Genomic DNA, 24,768 nt, shown 5'->3' with positions numbered 1-24,768 from the left:
GTCTACGTGTTCCCGTAGCTCCGAACCAGAGAGGCATTCTGGGGAGGGCAATAGAGACGTGATCTGGGCTAGAGGGACCGGAGATGGGCGGATTGAATGCCTAGAGAGGCCGGAGGTAAGTGGCTGTTGAAGCGGGCGGACCCGGAATCCAGAGGAAACAAGACCATGACTTATGCTTATCTCTTCAAATACATTATCATCGGGGACACAGGTAACCCGCGGGCGGCTGCCTTCATTGCTGGGGCAGTGAAGCTCCCAAATCAGGTGGTGGGGGCGGGACTCATTTAGTAGGCTGGCGGTTAGGTGAGGAGCGGGCGGGGGCGGGGCGACCGGAGGCGGGACCCGGGACTCCCCTTCCCCAGTCCCGGACGCCGGACCGACCAGGCCGCGTGAGTGCCAGAATGTGCGTCCTCCACTTTTAGGTGTGGGGAAGTCATGTCTGCTCCTACAGTTTACAGACAAGCGGTTCCAGCCTGTACACGACCTCACAATAGGTAAGTATATTTACCTGTCTCAGAGCAGATAATGTAACCTGACTGGCTGAAGTGGAAAGTTAGCAGCCTTCAGGGTTTGAAGGAAAAAGTTAGTTCTTCTCTCTTTTAAATTAGTCCAAAGTTATGTTAAACGAAGAGTGACCAATCAAATGCTGTAAATGGGGAATAATATAATGGGAAGCAAATAACTGAATACTTTAGAGATGAGCGTGAGGTATGAATTAGTTGCTGTAGGACTTTTTTTTCCAAATGAAATTGGAATGTTTGTGGAAAATTACACGAAAGCCTAACTACCTGTTTAAAGACTTGCTTTGCAGTAATTAGGGCTAGCCTCACATACATTTTGAAAAGTAATTACCAATATTTAGATTTTGTTGTGTGTTGGAGAGGAAAAAAAAATTGAAGAGCCACCTGGACTTAAATGATGGTAGATGAAACTAATAAATTATAAAGAATAGAATATGTTAGAGTTGCAAAAACACTGGTAATCCTGGAAAGTATAATAAACACCTCCCACATATTTGTGATAAGACATGGCCTTCTGGGCTTCAGCAGCCCCTTCCTCATAATCTTCATAACTTCAGCCCAAACGAAGAAATATGTAAAACTAGGTTTCTTGCCATTCAAATGCAGTTTCTGAATAAAATTTCTGACTCCCGTTCTTACCATATTGCCACTTCCAGTCCCTACATTATGGAAATCTGACGCTACTACTGCTTCCACAGGACTTACTCAGAGCCAGATAACCAATGTGGTTACGAAAGTGTTGAGGTATAGCATTAACAGAAAATACTTTTGGAAATGAATAGTAAGTCGACACCCAAACCGTGATACATGTTAATGATACAGTGTTCAAGAAGGCAAACGTTGACTGCCCTTAAGTAGCTTATAATCTTCCAATGCAGGAGGTGAAGCTGAGGGTAGATACAGCGTAGTGACAAGTAAATTCCTTTTGCAAAAGGGGAAGGGAGACGGCCACCTCTATCAGGAAACATTGGAAATTGAAGAATGAGCAGGAGTTAGCTAGGCAAGGGGGTTGTAGAGATGAAGGAATAGTGATGTGCAAAGGCTCAGAAATGACAAAGGTCGGGCTATTTTTAGAAACCTTTTGAAAGTAGTTTAATATACAACATACTCAACAGTTCAAATGCTACAGAAAAGGTTACCTGAAGCCTCTGTACTCTTATTGATTAGTGTCACCCTGATAAATATAATTTTATAAATAAATTTAAAAGAAAAGAAAGTAGTTTAATATGGCTGGAGCAGGAGTTTGAAGTGAAGAGTGGTAAAAATTAAAGCTAAACAAAACAGAAACAGATTCACAGATACAGAACAGACTGACAGCTGTCAGAGGGAGGAGGTTTGGGCACCTGGGTGAAAAAGGTGAAGGGATTAAGAAAAAAGAACTTACAGACACAGATGATGTGGGGATTGCAGAAAAGGAAGGGGGGTGATGGAGGGAGACTTGACTTGGGTTGGTGAACACACAATGCATTGTGCAAATGATGTATTGTGGAATTGTGCACCTGAAACCTCTCACACCAATAAATTTAATTAAAAAAATTAAAGCTGGAGCTTGACCTGTGGTGACACAGGGAATAAAGCATCAACCTGGAACACTGAGGTCGCCAGTTCAAAACCCTGGGCTTGCCTGACTGGGCGGTGGCGCAGTGGATAGAGCATCAGACTGGGATGCAGAGGACCCAGGTTTGAGACCCTGAGGTCGCCAACTTGAGCGCGGGCTCATCTGGTTTGAGCAAAGCTCACCAGCTTGGACCCAAGGTTGCTGGTTCAAGCAAGGGGTTACTCGGTCTGCTGAAGGCCCACGGTCAAGGCACATATGAGAAAGCAATCAATGAACAACAAAAAACTGATGACTGATGCTTCTCATCTCTCTTCATTCCTGTCTGTCCTTATCTATCCCTCTCTCTGACTCTGTCACTGTAAAAAACAAACAAAACCCTGGGCTTGCCGGGTAAACGCACATATAGGAAGCAACTACATACTATAAGTTGATGCTTCCTGCTTCTCTCTTCCTCTCCTTTCCCTAAAAATATCTATAAATTAAAAAATAAATAAAGCTAGAGAATAAGGGACTGAGTTTTGAAACACCAAGGTGATAGGAATAAATGATAAGTTATAAATCAGAGGAATGATGTGATCAATCAAGTTTTCCCCAGGGGCCATTATAGGCTCTGTTTCTTTCTTCTGTACCAAGATAAATTCTGTTCTGTTTTCAGGATAACCAAGGCAGTTGGGTAGAAAATATGTGCCAGAAAGGGAAAAAATAACTTAGGGATTTTTTTCAGTAGCTGCTATTATTATTATTATTATTATTGGTGAGAAAGAGAGACAGAAAGGAGAGGGGGAGAGAGATGAGAAACATCAACTCAGTTGTATCACTTTAGTTGTTCATTAATTGCTTCTCATATGTGCCTTGACAAGGGCGCTCCAGCTGAGCCAGTGATCCATAGCTCAAGCCAGTAACCTTGGGCTTCAAGCCAGTGACCTTTTGGGCCCAAACCGGAAACCCTGTGGTGAAGCTGGTGAACTTGTGCTCAAGTCTGCGTCCTTGGGGTTTTGAACATGGGACCTCAGTGTCTCAGGTTGACTCACTATACACTGCGCCACCACCAGTTATGCAGCTATTACTATTCTTGTGAAGCAGTCTAGAATAGTAAGAAACATTTCTTTTTTTTTTTTTTTTCTTTTTCTTATTTATTCATATTTCTAGAAAGGAGAGAGAGGAGGGAGAGAGAAGGGGGGGGAGGAGCAGGAAGCATCAACTCCCATATGTGCCTTGACCAGGCAAGCCCAGAGTTTTGAACAGGCGACCTCAGCATTTCCAGGTCGACGCTTTATCCACTGCGCCACCACAGGTCAGGCAGAAACATTTCTTTTTTAAACTTATTAACTGTAGCACTTTAGAGTTGAGAGAGATAGTCCAGGTCTGTTGTGGGTTGGACCACTGAATAGGTGCATATTGGCCCATTAGCAGAAGCTAGATTAGTGCTCTTTCTTGGAACTCAGAATTTCTGTAAGTATTGTATAAAAATAGAAAATAGGACAATTGTTTGACTTAGGATCAAGTTTTATAATGGAATCAATCTTTGATTTTTAAATTTTGTCTTGACATTATCTTGAAAGAAGATGAATGCTAGGTAAACCAAAATCTTTGTTCGGACTGTCAGTTTCCATACTCTTGAGGAAAGCTATAGTATTTTCCACTGAACTCTGGGAATTACTGGAGGTCTGAAATGTGTCATTCTTCAGAACCTATTTCTTAGATAGTCTTTCTCAAAAAGTCCTAGAATTGCAAACACAGAAATACTGTTTTACATAGAGGATTAAAGAGTAACTTTGAGAAAATGCTAGGACATATTTTCAAAAATTTTAGGTTACAAAATTAAATATAAACCAAATTTAAGCATTAACTAACATTGCTAAAAATTTATTCACCTTATCTGCTTGACCTTTTTTTTTTTTTTAAGAGAGAGAGAGAGAAAGAGAGGAGAACAGATAGACAGGAAGGGAGGGAGATGGGAAGCATCAACTTGTGGCACTGTAGTTGATAATTAATTGCTTTCTCATATGTGCCTTGACTGGGGGCTCCAGCCAAGCCAGTGACCCTTTACTCAAGCCAGAGACCTTGGGCTTCAAGCCAGCGACCTTTGGGCTCAAGCCAGTGACCATGGGGTCATGTTTATGATCCCATACTCAAGCTGGCAACCCTGCACTCAAGCTGGTGAGCTCGTGCTTAAGCCAGCGACCTTGGGGTTTTGAACCTGGGTCCTTAGCATACCAGGTTGACACTCTATTTACTGCGCCACTGCCTAACTTGTTCTTGATTTGTTTTATACCCATATTTGCTTTTTGGTTACATTTTTGAGGTTATCACCTAAAACACTTTTTTATTTTAGAAAAGAAATGAAACTTTAAAGAACACAAAATTAACTGAAGCAAACAGGCAGTGATAATGAGCTTAGTGGCACTGAGGGCAGATAGGATGAGTCACTACATATTGAAGGAAAGCAGAAACCTTTTCACTCAACATGGCTGTTCTTGAGAATCACATTCTTTCTCTTGCTCTTCACTGACAGGTGTGGAGTTTGGGGCCCGTATGGTCAACATTGATGGAAAACAAATCAAACTGCAAATCTGGGATACGGTGAGAGGATAAAATAATTTAGTCCCTAACCAAGATCCAAATGTAACACTAAAATCTGATGCTGGGGGAAAAGACTATGTGGGTGGGCTAATGGTGGAGATGAGGAGAGGGGAAGAGTGGGATCAAAGAGAGGGAAGTGAAAAATGCCGTTACAGTTACACATTCTGAACCCTATATTTAAAATTTTTGTTTTAAATTACCCAAGTAATATATACACTTGTTCTACTAAAAATAAAAACAAACAATATAAGTGTATGGAGTAAAAAATGAATGTTGCTTTTCTACACATAAACCTCTCCTCTCCCAGTGTTGGTTTCTGCTTTGCCAGTGTAAAGCACTATTAAAGATTCAGACTATCCTCTGTGCTTAGGTACAGAAATAGAAACATAAACAAACATATGGTAGTGGTTTTGTCTTTGTTAGTTTTTAGAATTGTGACAAAGTAGACTTAGCTTTGTGACTTAAGTATTATTTCTTAGCAATCTCTATGGTGTGAAGACTTTGCCATGCAGATACACATAGATCTACCTCATTTCTTTTTTACCACTGCATAGAATTATAGACTGTCTGTACCATAATTAATTTAACCATCTGACCGTCAATGGAAATATAGGTCGCTTTCTATTTTTTAGCATTGCAAAGTTTCATTGATCATTTCTTTTCTTTTTGACAGAGAGAGAGAGGGACAGATAGGGATAGACAGGAAAGGATAGAGATGAGAAGCATCAGTTTTTCATTGCGGCTCCTTAGTTGTTCATTGATTGCTTTCTCATATGTGCCTTGTCTGAGGGGCTACAGCAGAGCGAGTGACCCCTTGCTCAAGACAGCGACCTTGGGCTTCAAGTCAGTGACCTTTGGGCTCAAGCCAGCAACCATGGGGCCATGTCTGTTATCCCATGCTCAGCCAGCAACCCCTCGCTCAAGCTGGTGAGCCTCCATTCAAGCTGGATGAGCCTGCGCTCAAGCTGGTGACCTCAGGGTCTCGAACCTGGGTCCTCTGCGTCCCAGTCTCACTCTCTATCTACTATGCCACTGCCTGGTCAGGCAATCATTTATTTATTTATTTATTTTTGTATTTTTCTGAAGTTGGAAACGGGGAGGCAGTCAGACAGACTCCCGCATGTTCCCAACCGGGATCCACCCGGCATGCCCACCAGGGGGCGATGCTCTGCCCATCTGGGGCATCGCTCTGTCAAACCAGAGCCATTCTAGCGCCCGCAGCAGAGGCCATGGAGCCATCCTCAGCACCCGGGCCAACTTTGTTCCAATGGAGCCTTGGCTACAGGAGGGAAAGAGAGAGACAGAGAGGAAGGAGAGGGGGAAGAATGGAGAAGCAGATGGGCGCTTCTCCTGTGTGCCCTGGCCAGGAATCGAACCCTGCACTCCTGCACGTCAGGCTGATGCTCTGCCGCTGAGCCAACCGGCCAGGGCCGGGGACCATTTTTTTTTATGCAGATGTTTTGGGATTTCTGTGGAATGCCTGTACAGAAGTGGAAATTCTGGGTCAAGGGTTATGTATATTTCAAAATTTGACAAATGTCAAATTGACTGCCCCAATTTAGCTGGACTTAGTGTCATTTTATACAGATAAATTGCTTTTGTTGCAATTTGGTTTGTACTTTTATTTTCCCTAAGAAAAATAATATTCTACTCTCTACTTCAAGTTCAAGGGAACTAGCACGCAGTTCCTAACACTCAGCTAAAATCTCTTCCTGTTTTTATTTGTTTATTATTTGGTTCTATATTTTATGAGAACTGAGAGCTGAAGTAGTTCACAAGTTTTTTCCCCTCTCTTTCACTACCCCCACCTGACATCCCTAACATACATGCATGTCTTGTCTTATATATCAATAGTATGTAGTTACTTGGTGCTCTAGACCCATTTTGCCCAGAGACCTTTTCTGGTGGATAGTGCACTTTGGGATGAACTGATTGATCAGTTGCTTTTAATTGTGATGATATTCTCCTGTACATTTGTTAGTTGTATTTGCAAACATTTTAGTAACCTTTTGCCCTTCTGATTAGATTTTTCATCTTACTATATTGGCTTGCCCTATTTATAGGAATGAATCACTTCACATCTCTGGTAGTGGTAGCACTAGCTAGATACGTCTAAAACTTCCAGACTTACTACTTTTGATCAGTTTTGTCTCTAGCCTTTTTCTCCCAATAAAGCCTGAAAGATATTATTCTATATCTGTTGTCAAGGTTAAGTTCATATTATTTCTTAGAAAGCTGCCACTTATTCCCTTCTCTTTTTATTATTTGGGCCCAGAAATTCTTTTTCATTATTAATCCAAGTATCTTATTCTCTGGTATTTGTATTATTCACAGAGATAGATGTGGCCCCCTGAAGAGGCCACAGGATAAATTTTGGGGAGGTGATAAAGAGCGAAAGCTTGTAGGTGTCAGGACTGGTATTAGCTAGATTCTGCCTTTTTAACTTAAACCTCTATCATTTCCAAAACTGGATCTTTTGATGCTAGAACACCCAATAACTGCCAGTTAGTGGTATGGCTATATGGTCATGAGAGTGTCTGAGCATTGGCTTGCTGGCTCTTTCAGCTTTTTTTTTTTTTACAGAGACAGAGAGTCAGAGAGAGGGATAGACAGGGACAGACAGACAGGAACGGAGAGAGATGAGAAGCATCAATCATCAGTTTTTCATTGCGTGTTGCAACACTTAGTTGTTCATTGATTGCTTTCTCATATGTGCCTTGACCACGGGCCTTCAGCAGACCGAGTAACCCCTTGCTTGAGCCAGTGAGCTTGTGTCCAAGCTGGTGAGCTTTTTGCTCAAGCCAGATGAGCCCGCGCTTAAGCCGGGCGATCTCGGGGTCTTGAACCTGTATCCTCCGCATCCCAGTCTGACGCTCTATCCACTGCGCCACTGCCTGATGTGGCTTTCACCTTTTTTTTTTAGAGAGAGAGAGAGAGGAAGGGAAAGAGTTGAGAAACATTAGCTCAGACTTGTGGCACCTTAGTTGTTTACTGATTGCTTTCTCATATATGCCTTGACTGGAGGGCTGCAGCCCAGCCAGTGACCCCTTGCTCAAGCCAGTGACCTTGGGCTTCAGGCCAGTAACCTTTGGGCTCAAGCCAGAGACCATGGGGTTATTTATATCTGTGATCCCACACTCCAGTCAGCTACCCTGCCCTCAAGCTGATGAGCCTGCGCTCAAGCTGGATAAGCCCGTGTTCAAGCCGGTGATGTCTGGCTTTCAAATGTGGGTCCTCAGCATCCCAAGGCAATGCTCTGTCCACTCTGCCACCACCTGGTCAATCTCTCTTTTTTACTTAAGTGGTAGTGTGATGTATGATGGATCATAAAGTAGGAAAGTTGAGTTGCTGCTCTGTTGACAGGATCCTCAAGTGTCTGATGGTCACTTTGATGCAGCTGGCCTAGTTCTTTTCTGCTCCCTTATTTTGAGGTTAGACTAATCTTTGTTGAATTATTAAAAGATGCCAGGTTTTAGGATATTGGGGTCTTCTATTTATTTTGAAATTTTTAAAATATTTCTACCTGCAATGTGGTATCTGTCTCCTCTGCCACTCTCCAGGAAGCCTGGCATTTCTCCCTTGTCATCTCTGATCTTCTGTCCATTATTTATCCTCTTTGGCCCCTCACTTTGTGGACTCCATTTCCTCCTCCCAAAGCCGTCCTACATGCAAATGTTTAGGGGTTACCATCGAGGTATTTTTAACTTTTTTTTTTTTTTAAGATTTTATTTATTTATTTATTTAGAGACAGAGAGAGGGATAGATAGGGACAGACAGACAGGAACACAGAGAGATGAGAAGCATCAATCATCAGTTTTTCGTTGTGGCACCTTAGTTGTTCATTGATTGCTTTCTCATATGTGCCTTGACCGCGGGCCTTCAGCAGACCGAGTAACCCATTGCTCGAGCCAGCAACCTTGGGTCCGAGCTGGTGAGCTTTTGCTCAAACCAGATGAGCTAGGCTCAAGCTGGCGACCTCAGGGTCTCGAACCTGGGTCTTCCGCATCCCAGTTCGACGCTCTATCCACTGCACCACCGCCTGGTCAGGCCATCGAGGTATTTTTAAAGATACCAAGTTATCCAGAGTGTTTTGTTATCATTGTTGTTCTGTTTATTGATAAGGATTTAGAGACCCATATTACTTTTTATCTTTTTTTATTCTGTGTCTAGAGTTGCCCAAATAACCATGCTAACTGAAGAGGCATTGTACTGTAGCTAATATAAAAATTGATTAACAAATCCCAAATTCATTTGTATTTAATTTTGGAATATATTTTGATTCTTCATCTTTTTTTTAATTGAGGCGGGGAGGCAGAGAAACAAACTCCTGCATGCACCCGCACAGGATCCACTGAGCAAGCCCCCTATGGGGCGATACTCGACCCATCTGGGGCCGTTGCTTGGCCAACATGCTTATATGAGCCATGGTTGCAGGAGGGGAAGAGAGAGGGACAGATAGGAAGGAGAGTGGGAAGGGTGGAGAAGCAAATGGTCACTTCTTCTGTGTGCCCTGATCAGGAATCGAACCTGGGACTTCCACATGCTAGGCCTATGCTCTATTGCTAAGCCAACTGGCCAGGACCAACTGCATTTTGAGTCTTAAGAAATGAGCATGTTAGTGGCCCTGGTGGCCCTGGCTGGTTGACTTGCTGAGCTTCGGCCCTGCGTGTGGAAGTTCTGCATTCTGCTTCTCCACCTTTCTTCTTCCCCTTCCTATTTGTCTCTCCCTCTTCCTCTCCTGCAGCCATGGCTCATTCAAGCAAGTTGGCCCTGGGCACTAAGGATGGCACCATGGCCTCGCCCCTGGTGCTAAAGTAGCTTGGTTGCTGAGCAGAGCAGCAGCTGAGACAGGTAGAGCGTTGCCTGGTAGGGGGCTTGCTGGGTGGATCTCTGTCTGGGTGCGTGCAGGAGTTGATCTCTGCTGCCCTGTCTCTCACTTAATTGAAAAAAAAATGAGCATATCTGAATTTAAAAGAATTGATACCTCCAACTACATATATATGGGGGGTCCTCGGGTTACGACACAGTTCTGTTCCTACGACAGTGACATAACCCGAATTTTGGTGCAAGTCAAAACACACCGTAGCCTAATACAAATGTAACACTTGCGCTTTTAACAGTCCCAAAGGGCGTACTGGGGGACACTAACTCCATCACTCATATATCGTGTTACTGTGTATTATTCTGCCACACATAACCAAACTAGTTCGCCCATGTAGTCCATAAGTACGACGCTAATGGCGTAAGCCAAAACAGTCACGTCTCAATTTTTCTTAAATTTTTGTGGGAGTGAGAGTCATAAACTCAAAACATTGACTGTTGAGACTGTTGTAACCCAAGGACCTCTGTATCTTGAAACTAATATGATGCTTCCAATTAGAAGAAATTAGAAAACTGTTAATTCTCTTCATCAAACCTCCATTTTAGTCTTTGCTACCTCAGATTTTTTTTTTATCTGAGGATGGACAAAAGTACCTCAGACTGATGCAGACCAGCTCAAATTGAACCAGTCACTCTTTTTAGCTTATTGTCTCACAAACTTTGGTTCATTAACTGGACAGAGATGAAGAAGTAAAGTGATATTATTTATTTTTAATTTTTATTAATTGATTTTAGAGAGAGATAGGAAGGGAGAGAGAGAAACATCAATTTCCCCATTTATTTATGCATTCATTATTGATAAGTGCAAATCAAATCAATGTTTTTCTCTAAAAAATCAGTGATAATAATAATAAGAAGAACGTAGTAACTTATAGGATAGATTCAATGCCACGGGTATTCATACTATTATTTAAAAGATGCAAATAAAAAAAAGAAAAGAAAAGATGCTTTTGTTTCCTCAAAAGGGGAGGACTGTTCCATCAGGAAAGCAAAAGTACCCATTATGTGGGACATTAATAAATTGCTCAGTTACAAATAAGACTTAGTATCTTGACCCCAACTAGAAATGAGAGTGTGAACAGTTTAATTTTTTTTTTTTTAAGAGAAATGGTTCTGGAATCTGGTCTTCTTTCCCTGTTCCTTATTTCTGTTTGCCATGACAAGAGTCCAGCAAGGGACATTTTGGTAGTCCTTCCTTTATTAGTGGAATACTAAAGGTTATTAGCATATACCCCATTAAAATGCTTTGTATCTGACTAATTTTCTGCATTGACTCATTGAAATGAAACTTCCATTAAACAGGACTATTGGCATTCCAAGATAATGTTCCTTTTTTACAGATAAAGGAATAGGAACAGAAAACAAAGTTTAATGTGATGTGTTCCATCTCATGTTTGAATTGACAGTAAAACATGCATTGAGGTTTTGTTTTTTTAAATTCGTCTATTGATTTTAGAGAGAGAAGAAAGAGAAACATCAATTTGTTTTTCCTCTTATGCATTGATTGGTTGATTCTTATATGTTCCCTGACCAGGGATTGAACCCATGGAGAGAGAGAGAGAGAGAGAGAGAGAAACATCAATTTGTTTTTCCACTTATGTATTCATGTATTCATTGGTTGATTCTTGTATGTGCCCTGACCAAGGATTGAACCCACAACCTTAGTATATCTTGATGATGCTTTAACCAACTGAGCTGCCTGTCCAGAGCCAACATGCACTGAGTTTCTAGTCCTATTTCTAGTTGTTTTGTCCTAGGGAATATTGGGAAATGTATGGAAATGTCTTTGTCACACTGACTGTAGGGTGCTATGGCATTTAGGTCCTAGGAACCAGGGATGTTAGTCAGCAATGCAATTTGATAGGTGGTCTCACTGAAAGAATTGACCTACCCTAAAAGGAAATTGTATTTCCTTTGAAAAATATTGATTTGCCACCTGGGTTTCTCCCTGAGCAGTCATGTTTCCTTTTTGCTAATTCTCTTTTCTTACAGAAATTAAAAAAAAAAAAAAAGCGTGATCAAGTCAGTTTCTGGAAATAACCTGGTTTTGTTGCAATTTTTTTGGTTGCCATGTTGGTGGGAAAGGCTGGGCAAGAATCCTTCCGTTCCATCACCCGTTCCTACTACCGGGGAGCAGCTGGAGCACTGCTGGTATATGACATTACCAGGTGAGTCGGCTCTGGTGAGTGAGGGGGAGACTCTTCTCTATGTTCTCGAAATTGGAATGCTAAGGAGGAATGGCATCTTGATAATCTTCTTTACAAATTTAGCTTTTCTCTTTTTCTCATACATTTGGAATTTCTTTGATGTTTGAAATGGGCCTCAGACCCACTTTCTAACTTTTTTGCTCTAGGCGTGAAACCTTCAACCACCTGACCTCATGGTTAGAGGACGCCCGGCAGCACTCTAGCTCCAACATGGTTATCATGCTGATTGGGAATAAAAGGTAAATTTTTATCGTTATTTATTGATTTGTTTGTGAGTAAATAATAAGTACCAACAGTCATCTAGATACTCTACAGTAGGGGTCCCCAAACTTTTTACACGGGGGGCCAGTTCAGTGTCCCTCAGACCGTTGGAGGGCCGGACTATAAAAAAAAAAACTATGAACAAATCCCCATGCACACCACACATATCTTATTTTAAAGTAAAAAAACAAAACGGGAACAAAAGAACAAGTAAATTTAAATCAACAAACTGACCAGTATTTCAATGGGAACTATGCTCCTCTCATTAACCACCAATGAAAGAGGTGCCCCTTCCAGAAGTGCGGCGGGGCGGATAAATGGCCTCAGGGGGCTGCATACAGCCGTGGGCCGTAGTTTGGGGACCCCTGCTCTACAGACATTGAATCACTTAGTCCCTAAGCATTTTAGTTTATGGTGCTCTTACTGTCTTAGTAAAAAAAATTTTGTGATGAAATGATTAAAATTTACAGTTTTAATCATTTTTAAATGTACAGTTTTGAGGTGTTAAGTATGTTCACGGTGTTCTGCAACTATCACCACCATCCATCTCCAAAACTCTTTCATCTTTCCAAACTGAAACTGGGTTCCCATAAAATACTAACTCCATATTCTCCATCCTACCAGCCCCAGTTACTACCGTCCTACTTTCTGTCTCTATGAATTTCACTACTCAAGGCACTTCATATAAGTGGAATCATAGAATATTTGTCCTTTTGTGACTGTGGCTTACTTTATTTAGCATAGTGTCCTCCAGATACATTCATATTGTAGCATGTGTCAGAATTTCCTTCTTTTTTTTTTTAGGTGAGAGGAGGGGAGATAGTGAGGTAGACTCCCACATGGGCCCCAACTGTAATCCACCTGGCAACCCCACCTAGGGATGATGCTTGAGTACCGGGTTGTTTTTAGCTCCTGAGGATGACTCATTTGGACAAACCGAGCTATCCTCAGTGCCCGGGGCCACACTTGAACCAATCGAGCTGGCTATGGGAGGGGAAGGGGGGAGAAGCAGATGGTCTCTTCTCCTGAGAATCTTCTTCATTTATGGCTAAATAGTATTCCATTGAATATATTTACCACATTTTATCTATTCATTCACTGATGGATTCTTGGGTTGCTTCCACCTTTTGGCTATCTTGAATAATGTTGCTGTCAACATCGGTATTCAAATATCTGTTTGGGTCCTTGCTTTGATTCTCTTGGCTATATACATTGCGGAATTGCTGGATCTTATGATAATTCTGTGTTTAATTTTTTAACTATTGCCATACTGTTTTCCATAATGGCTATACCATTTTACATTTCTACCACAATGTACAATTTGTTCACATCTTCCCTTAACATTTGTTATTCTCAGTAAATTTTCTATGGCATCAGTAAGCCAAATGAAATACCTAACAGCTTTATTATTAGTTAGCTCTAAACAACGTAATAAGTATTTTTTAAAAAGATTTTATTTATTCATTTGAGAGAGGAGAAAGAAAGAGAGAGAGAAGGGAGACATAAGGGGGGAGGAGCAGGAAGCATCAACTCCCATATGTGCCCTGACCAGGCAAGCCCAGGGCTCTGATCCGGTGACCTCAGTGATCCAGGTCAAGGCTCTATCCACTGCACCACCACAGGTCAGGCCAACAAGTATTTTTAATAAAACAACTTAGTAACTGACAAATGAAAAACATACACAGTGCCTTAAGAGGTTGACACAGAAGGGTAAAATAAGTCTCCATAAAACCTGGATATGGTAAAACTCCTCTTTGGATCCCATCTGGAGTCACAGCTCAGGGAGGTGGGAAGCAAGGAAGGAAGGAAATGAAAAGCATAAATTAAAACAATTTTAGGCCTTGGCCAGTTGGCTCAGAGCAGGGGTCGGGAACCTTTTGGCTGAGAGAGCCATGAACGTCACATATTTTAAAATGTAATTCCGTGAGAGCCATACAACATCCTGTGTATGTTACGCATTATCCAATAAAAATTTGGTGTTGTCCCAGAGGACAGCTGTGATTGGCTCCAGCCACCCGCAACCATGAACATGAGTGGTAGGAAATGAATGGATTGTAATATATGAGAATGTTTTATATTTTTAATGTTATTTTTTTTATTAAAGATTTGTCTGCGAGCCAGATGCAGCCATCAAAAGAGCCACATATGGCTCGCGAGCCATAGGTTCGTGACCCCTGGCTCAGAGGTAGAGCATCGGCCCAGCATGTGGAAATCCCTGGTTTGATTCCCGGTCAGGCCACACAGGAGAAGCACCCACAGCCAAGGCTTCATTGGAGCAAAGGTGGCTGGGATGCTGAGGATGGCTCCATGGCCTCCACCTCAGGCATTAGAACGGCTCGTTGATAATGGAGCAACGGCCCAAAAGGGCAGAGCATCGCCTCCGAGTGGGCAGTCCGGGTGGATCCCGGCCAGGCGCATGCGGGAGTCTGTCTCTCTGCCTCCCCGCTTCTCACTTCGGAAAAATACAAAAAAACCCACCAAAAACAATTTTAAAAATTTAATTCTTAACCATAATTATTTAATGGTCCTATATATGCCTGTTGGGCACTGCATAGCTTCACAAACCTTGGAGTCACGATTGGACACTTGCCCTGGCTGGGTGGTGCAGTTGGTTAGAGCATCATCCCAAAGCACAGAGGTTGCTAGTTTGATCCCTGGTCAGGGCACATACAGGAACAGGTCAATGTTCCTGTCTCTTCCCCACCCCCTTACTAAAATCAATAACTAAAAATTAAAATAAAAAATATTGGACACTGTCACTCTCACTTCCTGTTCCAAATTGTTTGTTTACACAGCATTTGCTTTTTATCACAACAGCTGCCAAAAACTCAACCTCACAAAGATTAAACCGCATCTGTTGTGACCCAATGTTGACACTGTGAACTGTCTTAAGCTTGTAATTCATGTGGTGGTCTGCTGTTGAATGTTGTTGTGTTGCCCTCAAAAATTTGAAGTGTACCCTGACCAGGTGGTGGTGCAATGGATAGAGCATTGGACTGGGATGTGGAGGACCCAAGTTCGAGACCCCGAGGTCGCCAGCTTGAGCGCAGGCTCATCCGGTATGAGCAAAGCTCACCAGCTTGGACCCAAGGTTGCAGGCTTGAGCAAGGGGTTACTTGGTCTGCTGTAGCCCCACAGTCAAGGCACATATGAGAAAGCAATCAATGAACAACTAAGGTTGTCGCAACGAAAAACTGATGATTGATGCTTCTCATTCTCTCTGTTTCTGTCTGTCTGTCCCTATCTATCCCTCTCTCTGACTCTCTCTGTCTCTGTAAAAAAAAATTTGAAGTGTACTGTGGCATCCTTATGAGTCTGTAGTAGTCCTTGGGTTGCACCATTCAAGAACTGGCCACAGACTAACTGTGCTCATTTATTCATTCAGTTAGTTTTATAGAAAATCTCCTACGTATGTCCTAGACACTGTACCAGACCTTCTCTGACCAAAAAAAAAAAAAATAACCTTATGCTCCTGCTCCTATGTAGTTTAGTTGAGGCACAGATACTAAATATAAATTGTTTCTAATTATAAATTATGATAAATGCAGTGAAGGGGGAAAAAGGCTGTTATAAAAGAGAGTAACAGGATACTTTTTTTTTTTTGTATTTTTCTGAAGTTGGAAACGGGGAGGCAGTCAGACAGACTCCCGCATGCACCCGACCGGGATCCACCCGGCATGCTCACCAGGGGGCAATGCTCTGCCCATCTGGGGCGTTTCTCTGTTGCAACCAGAGCCATTCTAGCGCCTGAGGCAGAGGCCATAGAGCCATCCTCAGCGCCCAGGTCAACTTTGCTCCAGTGAAGCCTTGGCTGCAGAAAGGGAAGAGAGAGACAGAGAGGAAAGAGCGGGGAGGGGTGGAGAAGCAGATGGGCGCTTCTCCTGTGTGCCCTGGTGTTGGGTAGATAAAATATATTATGCTCACTTTGTTAAAGATGGCGCTGCCCACGTGGAAGCCGTCACCCAGGTGATATTAATGTGTGTCTCTGTGGGCTGTGGGCAGGTAGGATCCTTGTAGTCTGGGGCTTGGTTTTAGGACTAAACCTTTCCCACCCTTTTTGCTGTGGAGTGGTACAATCCAATTATGCCCCAGACTAGAAAGCCCGGCGGTCATAAGAAATGACCACTGTTCTAGATATTATAAATTGTAATTAAAATGATTTGTGCAAAGGTGTCTGCTAATTCAAACTGAATTACCCAGGGCAGGCAGCGAGGACACCCCTTTGCTTAGTGCCCCACGGGGTGTCCCCCTTCTACTTGCTTAATTGCTTAAAGTAGAGTGCAATGAAGGAAACCACTGGCGGTACATTTCTTAAGAGCCACCGCTAGCTCAATAAATAAAGGTGATTTAAATAATAAAATGTTAATTCACATGTCAAAGATCTCTTTGTACACAACATTTCTTGTGTAGATCTTTCCATCATTTTTAAGCTCGCCTTGCAGAGGACCATCCTTTCTTGCCACAGTCAAATCGATTAGTTTCTAACTTGAAGTTTAAGGACTCACAGTGTTCACATTTAATATTCATGTCACCAGAGGAATGCTCAAAAATTAAAGTGTCTCCGTTTGAAACTGTTTTAATCCTTTTTGCGTTTTGGTCAGCATTACTCTGTCGTTTTTTTTGCATTTCTTTCCTGCCTTTGTTCAAGGGACTCATTTTGTCGAGACAGGCTTTTTTGTCTTGCATCTGAGGCAAGCCTTGCTTCTCTATGCTCATCAGTCTCATTTTGCCGAGAAAAACGCATTTGCTCTGCGACTGAAGCAAGCCTTGTCTTTCTCTGCTCAGTGGTTTCTTTTTGTCGAGAAAGCTGTTTTTGTGCAGCTTTAGCTCCTTTTCTCTCCTCTTCAGTGCTGTATTTTCTAGGAGGCATTCTTAAAAGAAATTACGTTAAGACATAGTTTTTATGTAAAACAGACGATTGCCAATGCAAACAAATGTTCGCCTTCCCCCTGACACGCTCAATTTGTGTTCAGCCATGGCAACTTCACCCCATTGGCTAGTACAGTTACGCAAGCAACCAATAAGCTATCAACGACAAACAGACACTTAAGCCGCATATAATAAAGATAAGTGACTTTGTATTAGAGACTTCCCTATTTTGTATATTGGATTAAGGGTTTTGATTTCTACACTATAAAATGGGGCAAAATGAGAGCTTGCGCTCTTAGTTCCTGAGGTTAGCATTAGAGGAGAGAGCAGAGAGCAGAAGGAGGTCACGTGAAGGAGGCCAGGAGAAGCAGCCAAGATGGCAGAGTGTTGAGTGAGAGGCCAGTTTGTGCAGAGTTTGTGCAGGGAGAAGGAAGGAGATGGGAACAGAGGTGAATAAGTCTGGTGAGCTAGAAACCTTTGATTCTAGGAAACTCGGATAAGTCAGTAGCTTTGTGAACACTGAATGTGAGTGGGTTTTGGAGCTAGTGTGTGCTTTTTACTTGCCCGCTGGGTGCAAGCTAGGATTAAAGATGATGGCCCAGCAGTTTTGGGCTCCATTGTTTCTTTACCAACTGTCCGAATCCAATGCAAACCTGCATGGGCCAGGTGGCTGTGATAGTGGCCTTGGCTACTGGCTTTATACCTGGCCAGGACTTGAACCCGGGACACCTGCACGCCAGGCTGATGCTCTACCTCTGAGCCAACCGGCCAGGGCCAGGATACTTTTTTTTTTTTTTTTGTATTTTTCTGAAGCTGGAAACGGGGCGAGACAGTCAGACAGACTCCCGCATGCGCCCGACCAACTGGAAGAAGCTGAGCAAGTTGTTATTAAAAGAAACCCGGTACGGTTGAACTGAATCAGAGGGAATGGTACCAAATGAGGTTGATGAGTAGGTAGGGGCCAAATCTTGTAGCATTTACAGGCCTTAGTAAGGAGTTTGGATTTTATTCTAAACACAATGGGAATCATTTAAGAATCTTAAGCGGAGAAGTGGCTTGATGAGATTGTAAAAGATCTCTCTGGGTTGAATTGGGATCCTAACTGCAATATTCCTGGTGAGAGAGAATGGTGGCTTGTGCTAGGGTGATGATGCTGGAGCAAAGGAGAAAAGGATAATTTTAAGGTTCATTTTAGAAGTACCTCACTGTGGGATGGATTGGATATTTGGAGTGTGTAAAGCCAGTAGCCACCGTCGTGGCCATTCACAGGCAGGTTCACATTAGATTTGGACAGACAGTAATTAACAACGGAGCCAAGAACTGGTGGGCCATTTGCTTTAATCCTAGCTTGCACCCGGCGGGCAAGAAATACACACAGTGGGAAAACACTTCCCTTTCCATTCAGGGCTCCCAAAGCCACTGACTTATCTGAGTTTCCTAGAATCAAAGGTTTCTAGCTCACCAGACCTCTCTTCCCCATCTCCTTCTCTCTGAACAAACTCTGCACAAACTGGCTTCTCCTTCAGCACTCCACCATTTTAGCTGCTTCTCCTCTCTCTCCACATGGCCTTTCTCTGCTCTCCTCTCTAATGCTAATCTCAGGAACTGAGAGAGAGCAAGTTTCCGGTCTGCCGCATTTTGTAGTGTAGAAATCAAAAGCTTTAATCCAGTATACATACAAGGAAGTCTCTGATACAAAGTCACTTATCTGAGGCATAATGGGATTACTCATGAGAGTTGCGGCCACCCCACATCAAAAAGGGTGGGAAAGGCTTAGTCCCAAAACCAAGCCCCAGGCTACAAGGATCCTGCCTGCCCACAGCCCGCCCCCAACACTCAATATAATCACGCCCATCCCAAGCAAGAAGGGCAACCAATACCATCACCCGGTTGACGGGCTTCCATGTGGGCAGCGTCATCTTTAACAAAGTGAGCATAATATATTTTATCTGCCCAGCAAAATGAAAGAAGGAGAGGTGTTAATAATGACATATTGGGAAATTTGACCTGACCAGGTAGGTGGTGGCACAGTGGATAGAGCATTGGACTGGGACTCAGGACCCAGGTTCGAAACCCTAAGGTCTCCAGTTTGAGCGTGGGCTAACTAGCTTGAGTGCGGGGTCTCTGGCTAGAGCATGGGATCAGAGACCCCATGGTCTCTGGCTTGAGCCCAAAAGTCACTGGCTTAAACCCAAGGTCACTGGCCTGAGCAAGGGGTCACTCAGTCTGCTGTAGCCCCCCATCAAGGAACATATGAGAAAGCAATAAATGAACAACTATGGTGCCACAATGAAGAATTGATGCTTCTCATCTCTCTCCTTCCTGTCTCCCTATCTGTCCCTCTCTCTCTGTAACCAAAAAAAAAAAAAAATTACATTTTGGTTTTTGGCTTCTGCCATTTACTAAGAGATGTGGAAGCCTGGGGCAACAGCAGGTTGGAAGGAAAAGATCAAGTCCCCTTTTGATGTAAATTTAAGGTGCTTTTACATATCAGTGGAAATGGAGAACAAGTAAATGGACAAACATGCCTGGAGCTTAGAGGACCATTTGGAGTAGAACAACAACTTTGGGCTGTTGTCATTTAGATGAATAGTTCTTCCCTGGTCTACATGTAGCTTATGAATAATAAATATTTTGTAGATTTGTTGTTCTTTAATAAACTTACTCCTAGGTATTTTTTATTCATAGTTGAAAAACTAGAAGCCTCCCAAATGAAAATTTTTTATTTGAAAAGTGAAAATCATCATTCTTACCTTATTTTACGGCCTTTTATCCTGTCTTTCATAAAGTTTTTCCATGCCTCTCTTTGTTCCCTTTCCCAGTCCTTGGCTCTATTCCCCCACACCTCAATCACCTAATTTTACAATGTTTTCTGAGCCCTTCCCTTACCTGGTGGCACGCTGCTGTTATACACATCAGTAATGAGACTAATGAGAGTTCAGGGAACTGTGTTCTCCTTATTCCTGCCTTTCTCTCTTCTTGTGGATTGATTCCAGTAAAGGAGGAGGATACTCATCACAGTGGGATGGGACATCTAGGACTTTTCTCCTTTCTAACAACTGGAATTTCCCTTTCATCTTCTTTCCTTTGTTCTTACTGGATCTCATTCGAAAAAGAAGCATGGGGCATAAACCTTGAGCAACTATGGGGCTTGTCTAACCCTTTATAAACCCTTCTTTCTGTAACAGAGTAAGGTATTATCCTCAACCATGCAGCAGCTGTCATGGATCTGAAGAAGTTTTTCCAAGGGACTACAGAAATCAGTAACCTTATATAAGAGAATATTGTGTAGGATCTTCATTCTTTACGGATTAACTGACAGTTGAAACAGCTATGGGGTTCTTTTAGAACAAGGGTTTCTTCTTTCACTTGAATCTTATTTTAGTCTTCTCCCCAATTAATCTCTTGCAGTGACTTAGAGTCCCGCAGGGATGTGAAAAGAGAAGAAGGAGAGGCATTTGCTCGGGAGCATGGACTTATATTCATGGAAACTTCGGCCAAAACAGCCTGCAATGTTGAAGAGGTACTATTTGGAAAAAGTAGTGAAAGCTTTTCAGAGATTATATCATATTTTTGTCCTTTTATTCAGCGACACCATTAAGGAAAAAATGTCTTGTGGTCAGAGTGACTGTCTCCCTGTAAGGGAATTTCCCCATTTATTTTATTATTTTATTTTATTTTATTTTATTTTATTTATTATTTTATTTTATTGTGAGAGGAGAGGAGGCAGAGACAGACTCCTGCATTCACCCCAACCAGGATCCACCTGGCAAGCCCACTAGAGGGCGATGTCCTGCCCATTTGGGTTCGTTGTTCCATTACAACTGGAGCCATTTTTTTAGCGCCTGAGGCAGAGGCCACGGAGTCATCCCCAGTACCTTGGGCCAACTTGCTCCAATTGAGCTATGGCTGCAGGAGTGGAGTAGATAAGAGAAGGAGAGAGAGAGAATGAGAGAGAAGTGTGAGGGGAAGGGGTAGAGAAGCAGATGGGCACAATTCTTGTGTAGCCTGACTGGGAATCGAACCTGGAACATCCATACACTAGGCCAATGCTCTACCATTGAGCCAGCTGGCCAGGGCCAAGAATTTCCCCATTTCTTTTACCTTGGTTTCTAAGGGTTTACCTTTGCTTTGGTTAACATTAATTGTAAGTTTGGATTAGGCACCACTGTTAATCATTTTAGTTGGAGGAACTCTTGGGTTCTACAGTAGTCATTCCTCAGCCTGGTATTTACTGTACCTTCAGTAACTAATTAAGAAGAGAGCCTATTTGTTTTATAGTTAAAAGGTGCCAACCTAGGAACATCTTGGGTTGGTTCCAAAATATCATAATTTCTTTTTTATTTTTGAAACTACTCTTAATGGCTTTTGCAGGGACTTTGGGGGACCTTCTACATTTTTACTCTGTTCTCCTAATGGTTCCTAGTTCATAGAAATTCAAATAGGAATAATATTTTTATTCTCTTTTCCTAATTTATCTGCCTAAACTTGAGCCTAATGATATGATTTATATCTCCTTTAGGCCTTCATTAACACAGCCAAAGAAATATATAGGAAGATCCAGCAGGGTTTATTTGATGTCCACAACGAGGTGAGAAGGGGTGGGGCTAACAGTTAACTTTATTTTATCTTGAAGAGAACAGGAAGGTCCATAGAATGTAGCATCCCGTCTAACATTGTACTGTTTGAAGCTATGCCAATTCATAATTGTTTTTTTTATGTAGGTGCACAGACACCTGCCATTAATTTCTGTTTTTTCTCAAGTCTGAAACCTAGAATGCTTAAAGTGAGTATTAGTAGTATTAGTTGGTGATCTAAGGCTTATACAGTATAGGTGGTTTTCTTCTTAACCTCAGTTCTTTACTTGGGAGAGGTATAATTCTTGATTGCTCAGCAGGGCCATTTCTATAAAGCAAATTCTGGGGCAAAAAAAAAAATTACATGGTAATACACTACTTCTACTCTTTAGTCTGCTCCTACTCTTTCCTAATCACATCCTGATTCTGCACATAGCTATGAACTGTAAGTATAATGGTCATCTTAAAAAAGTTCACAAGGCCCTGGCCAGTTGGCTCAGCAGTAGAGCGTTGGCCCCTCGTTTAGAAGTCCTGGATTCCGTTCCTGGTCAGGGCGCACAGGAACAGGAGAAGTGACCATCTGCTTCACTACCCTTTCCCCCCAGCCATGGCTCGAATGGTTTGAGCAAGTTGGCCCCGGGTGCTGATGATGGCTCCATGGCCTCGCCTCAGATGCTGAAATGGCTCAGTTGCCTAGCAATGGAGCAGCAGCCCCAGATGGACAGAGCATTGCCCTATAAGGGGCTTGCGAGGTGGATCCTGGGTTGGGGCACATGCGGGAGTCTGTCTCTGCCTCCCTGCCTCTCGCTTAAAAAAAAAAGTCACAAAAGCCATTTCTAATCACCTGTGTTACTTATACCACAGCTGGTCATCTCACCTTCACTATCACAGATTATTGTTCTACAACAGTCTGGTTAGGGCACATGGTTACTTGCCAAGGTCACATTTGCTTTCTTCATTTACTTTTAGCACTTGAGGTAGGAACTATTGGGAACTATTGCTTCTTTTCTTTTATAGGCAAATGGCATCAAGATCGGTCCTCAGCAGTGTATCTCAACATCAGGGGGACCCAGCACCTCCCAGCGGAACTCTGGTGACATAGAGTCCAACTCTGGCTGCTGCTGAACATCTGGTCTGGACTCTTTTTTTCCTCCCTGGAACAGCTTCAGACCGATAAGCTTAAAGAAAGAGGTCTTGCTTACTTTGGCTGAGAAAAGCCTCTTTTCAAGGTGTGATGTTTTGCCTTTCCACTTAAAGACCAGGGGAAAATTTGGGCCCTTAATGACCTGTCCCTTCTTCAGGGATGTGAACATTCCCTATAGATTAGGGCTTTTCTTATCCTATTTTAAATTCTAAAATGTTAGGATCAGAGTTGATTGTCATGGCAATTCAAAAATAAATTATTTTAGAAGTATACATAATTTGCTCCCCACCAGGAGTTAATGACAAGGGTCTGAGACACTCTGCTTAAGCACTTGAGATTACAGGGATCTGGCTAGCCTTTGGATGATAGATCCTTGGTCTAGGTATTTCTTTGAGTTTTTCCACTTGCCACTTCATAAGAGTTCTTGCAGAGGCAATTCCTTCTACTTGAACTGCTCAAGGATGCTGAATACATCTCTACCATCCTATTACTAGTTTCTCTTAGAGTAACTACTAAGCTTTTGAGAGCAGTGGACTTGCTCTTGGACCTGTGGCTACATATTATCATTACCTAAAGAAAATATCTTTCACTGTTTGTTTTGTTTTAGGAACCAGACCTATATTACAGTGTCTCTCACCAAATAGACCCCTGCTGTTTTATCACTCACTTCTTATTGAGACCTATTGAGACTTTTTATGTACTCAAGCTAATCTGCTTACTTACTGGACACGACATATTTACTTCCACTTTTATGCCTTTGTACATGCCCTATTTTCTGCTGACATTATACTCAAAGTATAAAACTTTTTCCTTCAGAAAGTCGTCTTTGACCCACAGACTTCTAAAAAATTGCCACAGTACTCCTTAGCTTTCATATGTTGTTTACTCATATGTATATTTATTTGTATTTATGTTGCTTTGTAAATATGTTTTATAGTTGTTTTGCGTGTGGAATTTGTCTCCCCATATAGGTTGTAAGCTCCTTACGAGCAGGGACCAGGTAATCCCTATACTTTTGTAAACTAGTCCCCCCACCGTTTCTTCCCAGTGCCTGGTATCAATTCATGTGATCATTGAACTTAACTGACATACTTGGAACAGGTCTACTGTAGACTTCAGAGGAAACAAAAGGCCCTAGAGTCATCTCTGTAATTATCTCAATCTCTTTCATCTGCTTATCCTGGAATCTCTATTCTTTTCTCTCTCTTCTCTTTCCCTTCCCTAGCTCTTTGCTTCCATTCCATACAGCATACACTAAGTTTGCTTGCTCCTAAGCAGTCAAGTAAGTGGGTCCTTCTCCAGCCATTCTCTTTTCATGAAAATATACTATTTTAGCCAAATTTGCCTTTGCTTCCCTCATCATTCAGCCTTCTGGGTCAGTTGCTTATCTCTTTGCCTTGATGTCCCATGCTATTCTACAGCACTGAGGTCTCATGAGTTTTTCTAATTTTGTTGTTGGTGATGAATTGTTTCATTATTAAATATATGCATGTATCCAAGCTGCTCATATTTCATGTGTCATTTCTGATTGTATCTCAAACATTAGTAAAGACTTTACTTCTAGGGAATTGTATCAAAGGTATCAGATTGTATCAGCTCCTTGAGATATATTCATTCTGTGCTGGATTCAGCCCCCAGTAGCAGTAATAGTTTACACTGTACCACAAGAAATTGGAAGACATTTGGGTTAATGCTTTGATTATGCTTTTGTTTTATTTTTTAAAATCCTCATTCCAAAACGGATTTGAGGCTGTTGAATTTGAGGTTTGTCTGTACCCTCACACTAGGAACAAAACTAAAGTAAATATAACTATCGTTTCTGTACTGTTGGGTTTTTTTTAATGTTTATTTTATTGGTTTTAGAGAGAGGTAGGGAGAGAGCAAGAGAGACAGGAACACTGATCTGTTCCTGTATGTGCCCTGACCGGGGATCAAACTAACAACCTCTGCACTTCGGGAGTATGCTCAAACCAACCAAGCTCTCCCCAGCCAGGGCTGTGCTGTTTTTCTTTACCAACCAAAATATCTGTCTAATGATTGTAGGCATCAGAGCAATGATCAAAGATAGCATTCTGCCTAGAGCTGCTGCTCTCAGAGCTATTAAAAGTATGCCATTTTGATATTTCAGAGCATATCTCTGTAATGCAAAATCCTCCATCCAGTTCTA

The 24,768-nt window shown here is 42.2% G+C and overlaps 1 protein-coding gene and 1 non-coding gene across 3 annotated transcripts; both read left to right on the top strand.

Annotated features, from left to right (window-relative positions):
- The first annotated feature begins 55 nt into the window (after positions 1-55).
- Positions 56-24,100, top strand: RAB2B (RAB2B, member RAS oncogene family). 2 transcript variants are annotated; one of them, XM_066342407.1, is made up of 8 exons: positions 57-211; positions 423-494; positions 4,595-4,662; positions 11,629-11,711; positions 11,897-11,989; positions 20,292-20,403; positions 21,403-21,471; positions 22,475-24,100. In XM_066342407.1, the coding sequence occupies exons 1-8, from the start codon at positions 97-99 to the stop codon at positions 22,580-22,582; spliced, it is 720 nt and encodes a 239-aa protein (XP_066198504.1). In that variant the 5' UTR covers positions 57-96; the 3' UTR covers positions 22,583-24,100. The 2 variants fall into 2 exon arrangements, with proteins under 2 accessions (XP_066198505.1, XP_066198504.1); XM_066342408.1 differs by lacking the exon at positions 21,403-21,471 and having other exon boundaries at positions 56-211.
- Positions 13,673-13,790, top strand: LOC136377971 (small nucleolar RNA SNORA26). The gene has a single exon (XR_010746565.1). It is a non-coding gene; the product is annotated as a small nucleolar RNA SNORA26 (small nucleolar RNA).
- Positions 24,101-24,768: the final 668 nt, after the last annotated feature.

Source organism: Saccopteryx leptura, chromosome 6, assembly GCF_036850995.1.
Source record: "Saccopteryx leptura isolate mSacLep1 chromosome 6, mSacLep1_pri_phased_curated, whole genome shotgun sequence".
Lineage (NCBI taxonomy): Eukaryota > Metazoa > Chordata > Mammalia > Chiroptera > Emballonuridae > Saccopteryx > Saccopteryx leptura.
This window is presented reverse-complemented; position numbering and strand designations above follow the sequence as displayed.

Bases quoted from the DNA above. Each gene is read 5' to 3' on its own strand.
- RAB2B (XM_066342407.1), top strand. From the start codon at position 97: ATGCCTAGAGAGGCCGGAGGTAAGTGGCTGTTGAAGCGGGCGGACCCG. The intron at 212-422 runs GTAACCCGCGGG...CTCCACTTTTAG, and splicing joins CATTATCATCGGGGACACAG to GTGTGGGGAAGTCATGTCTG. The intron at 20,404-21,402 runs GTACTATTTGGA...TATCTCCTTTAG, and splicing joins CAGCCTGCAATGTTGAAGAG to GCCTTCATTAACACAGCCAA.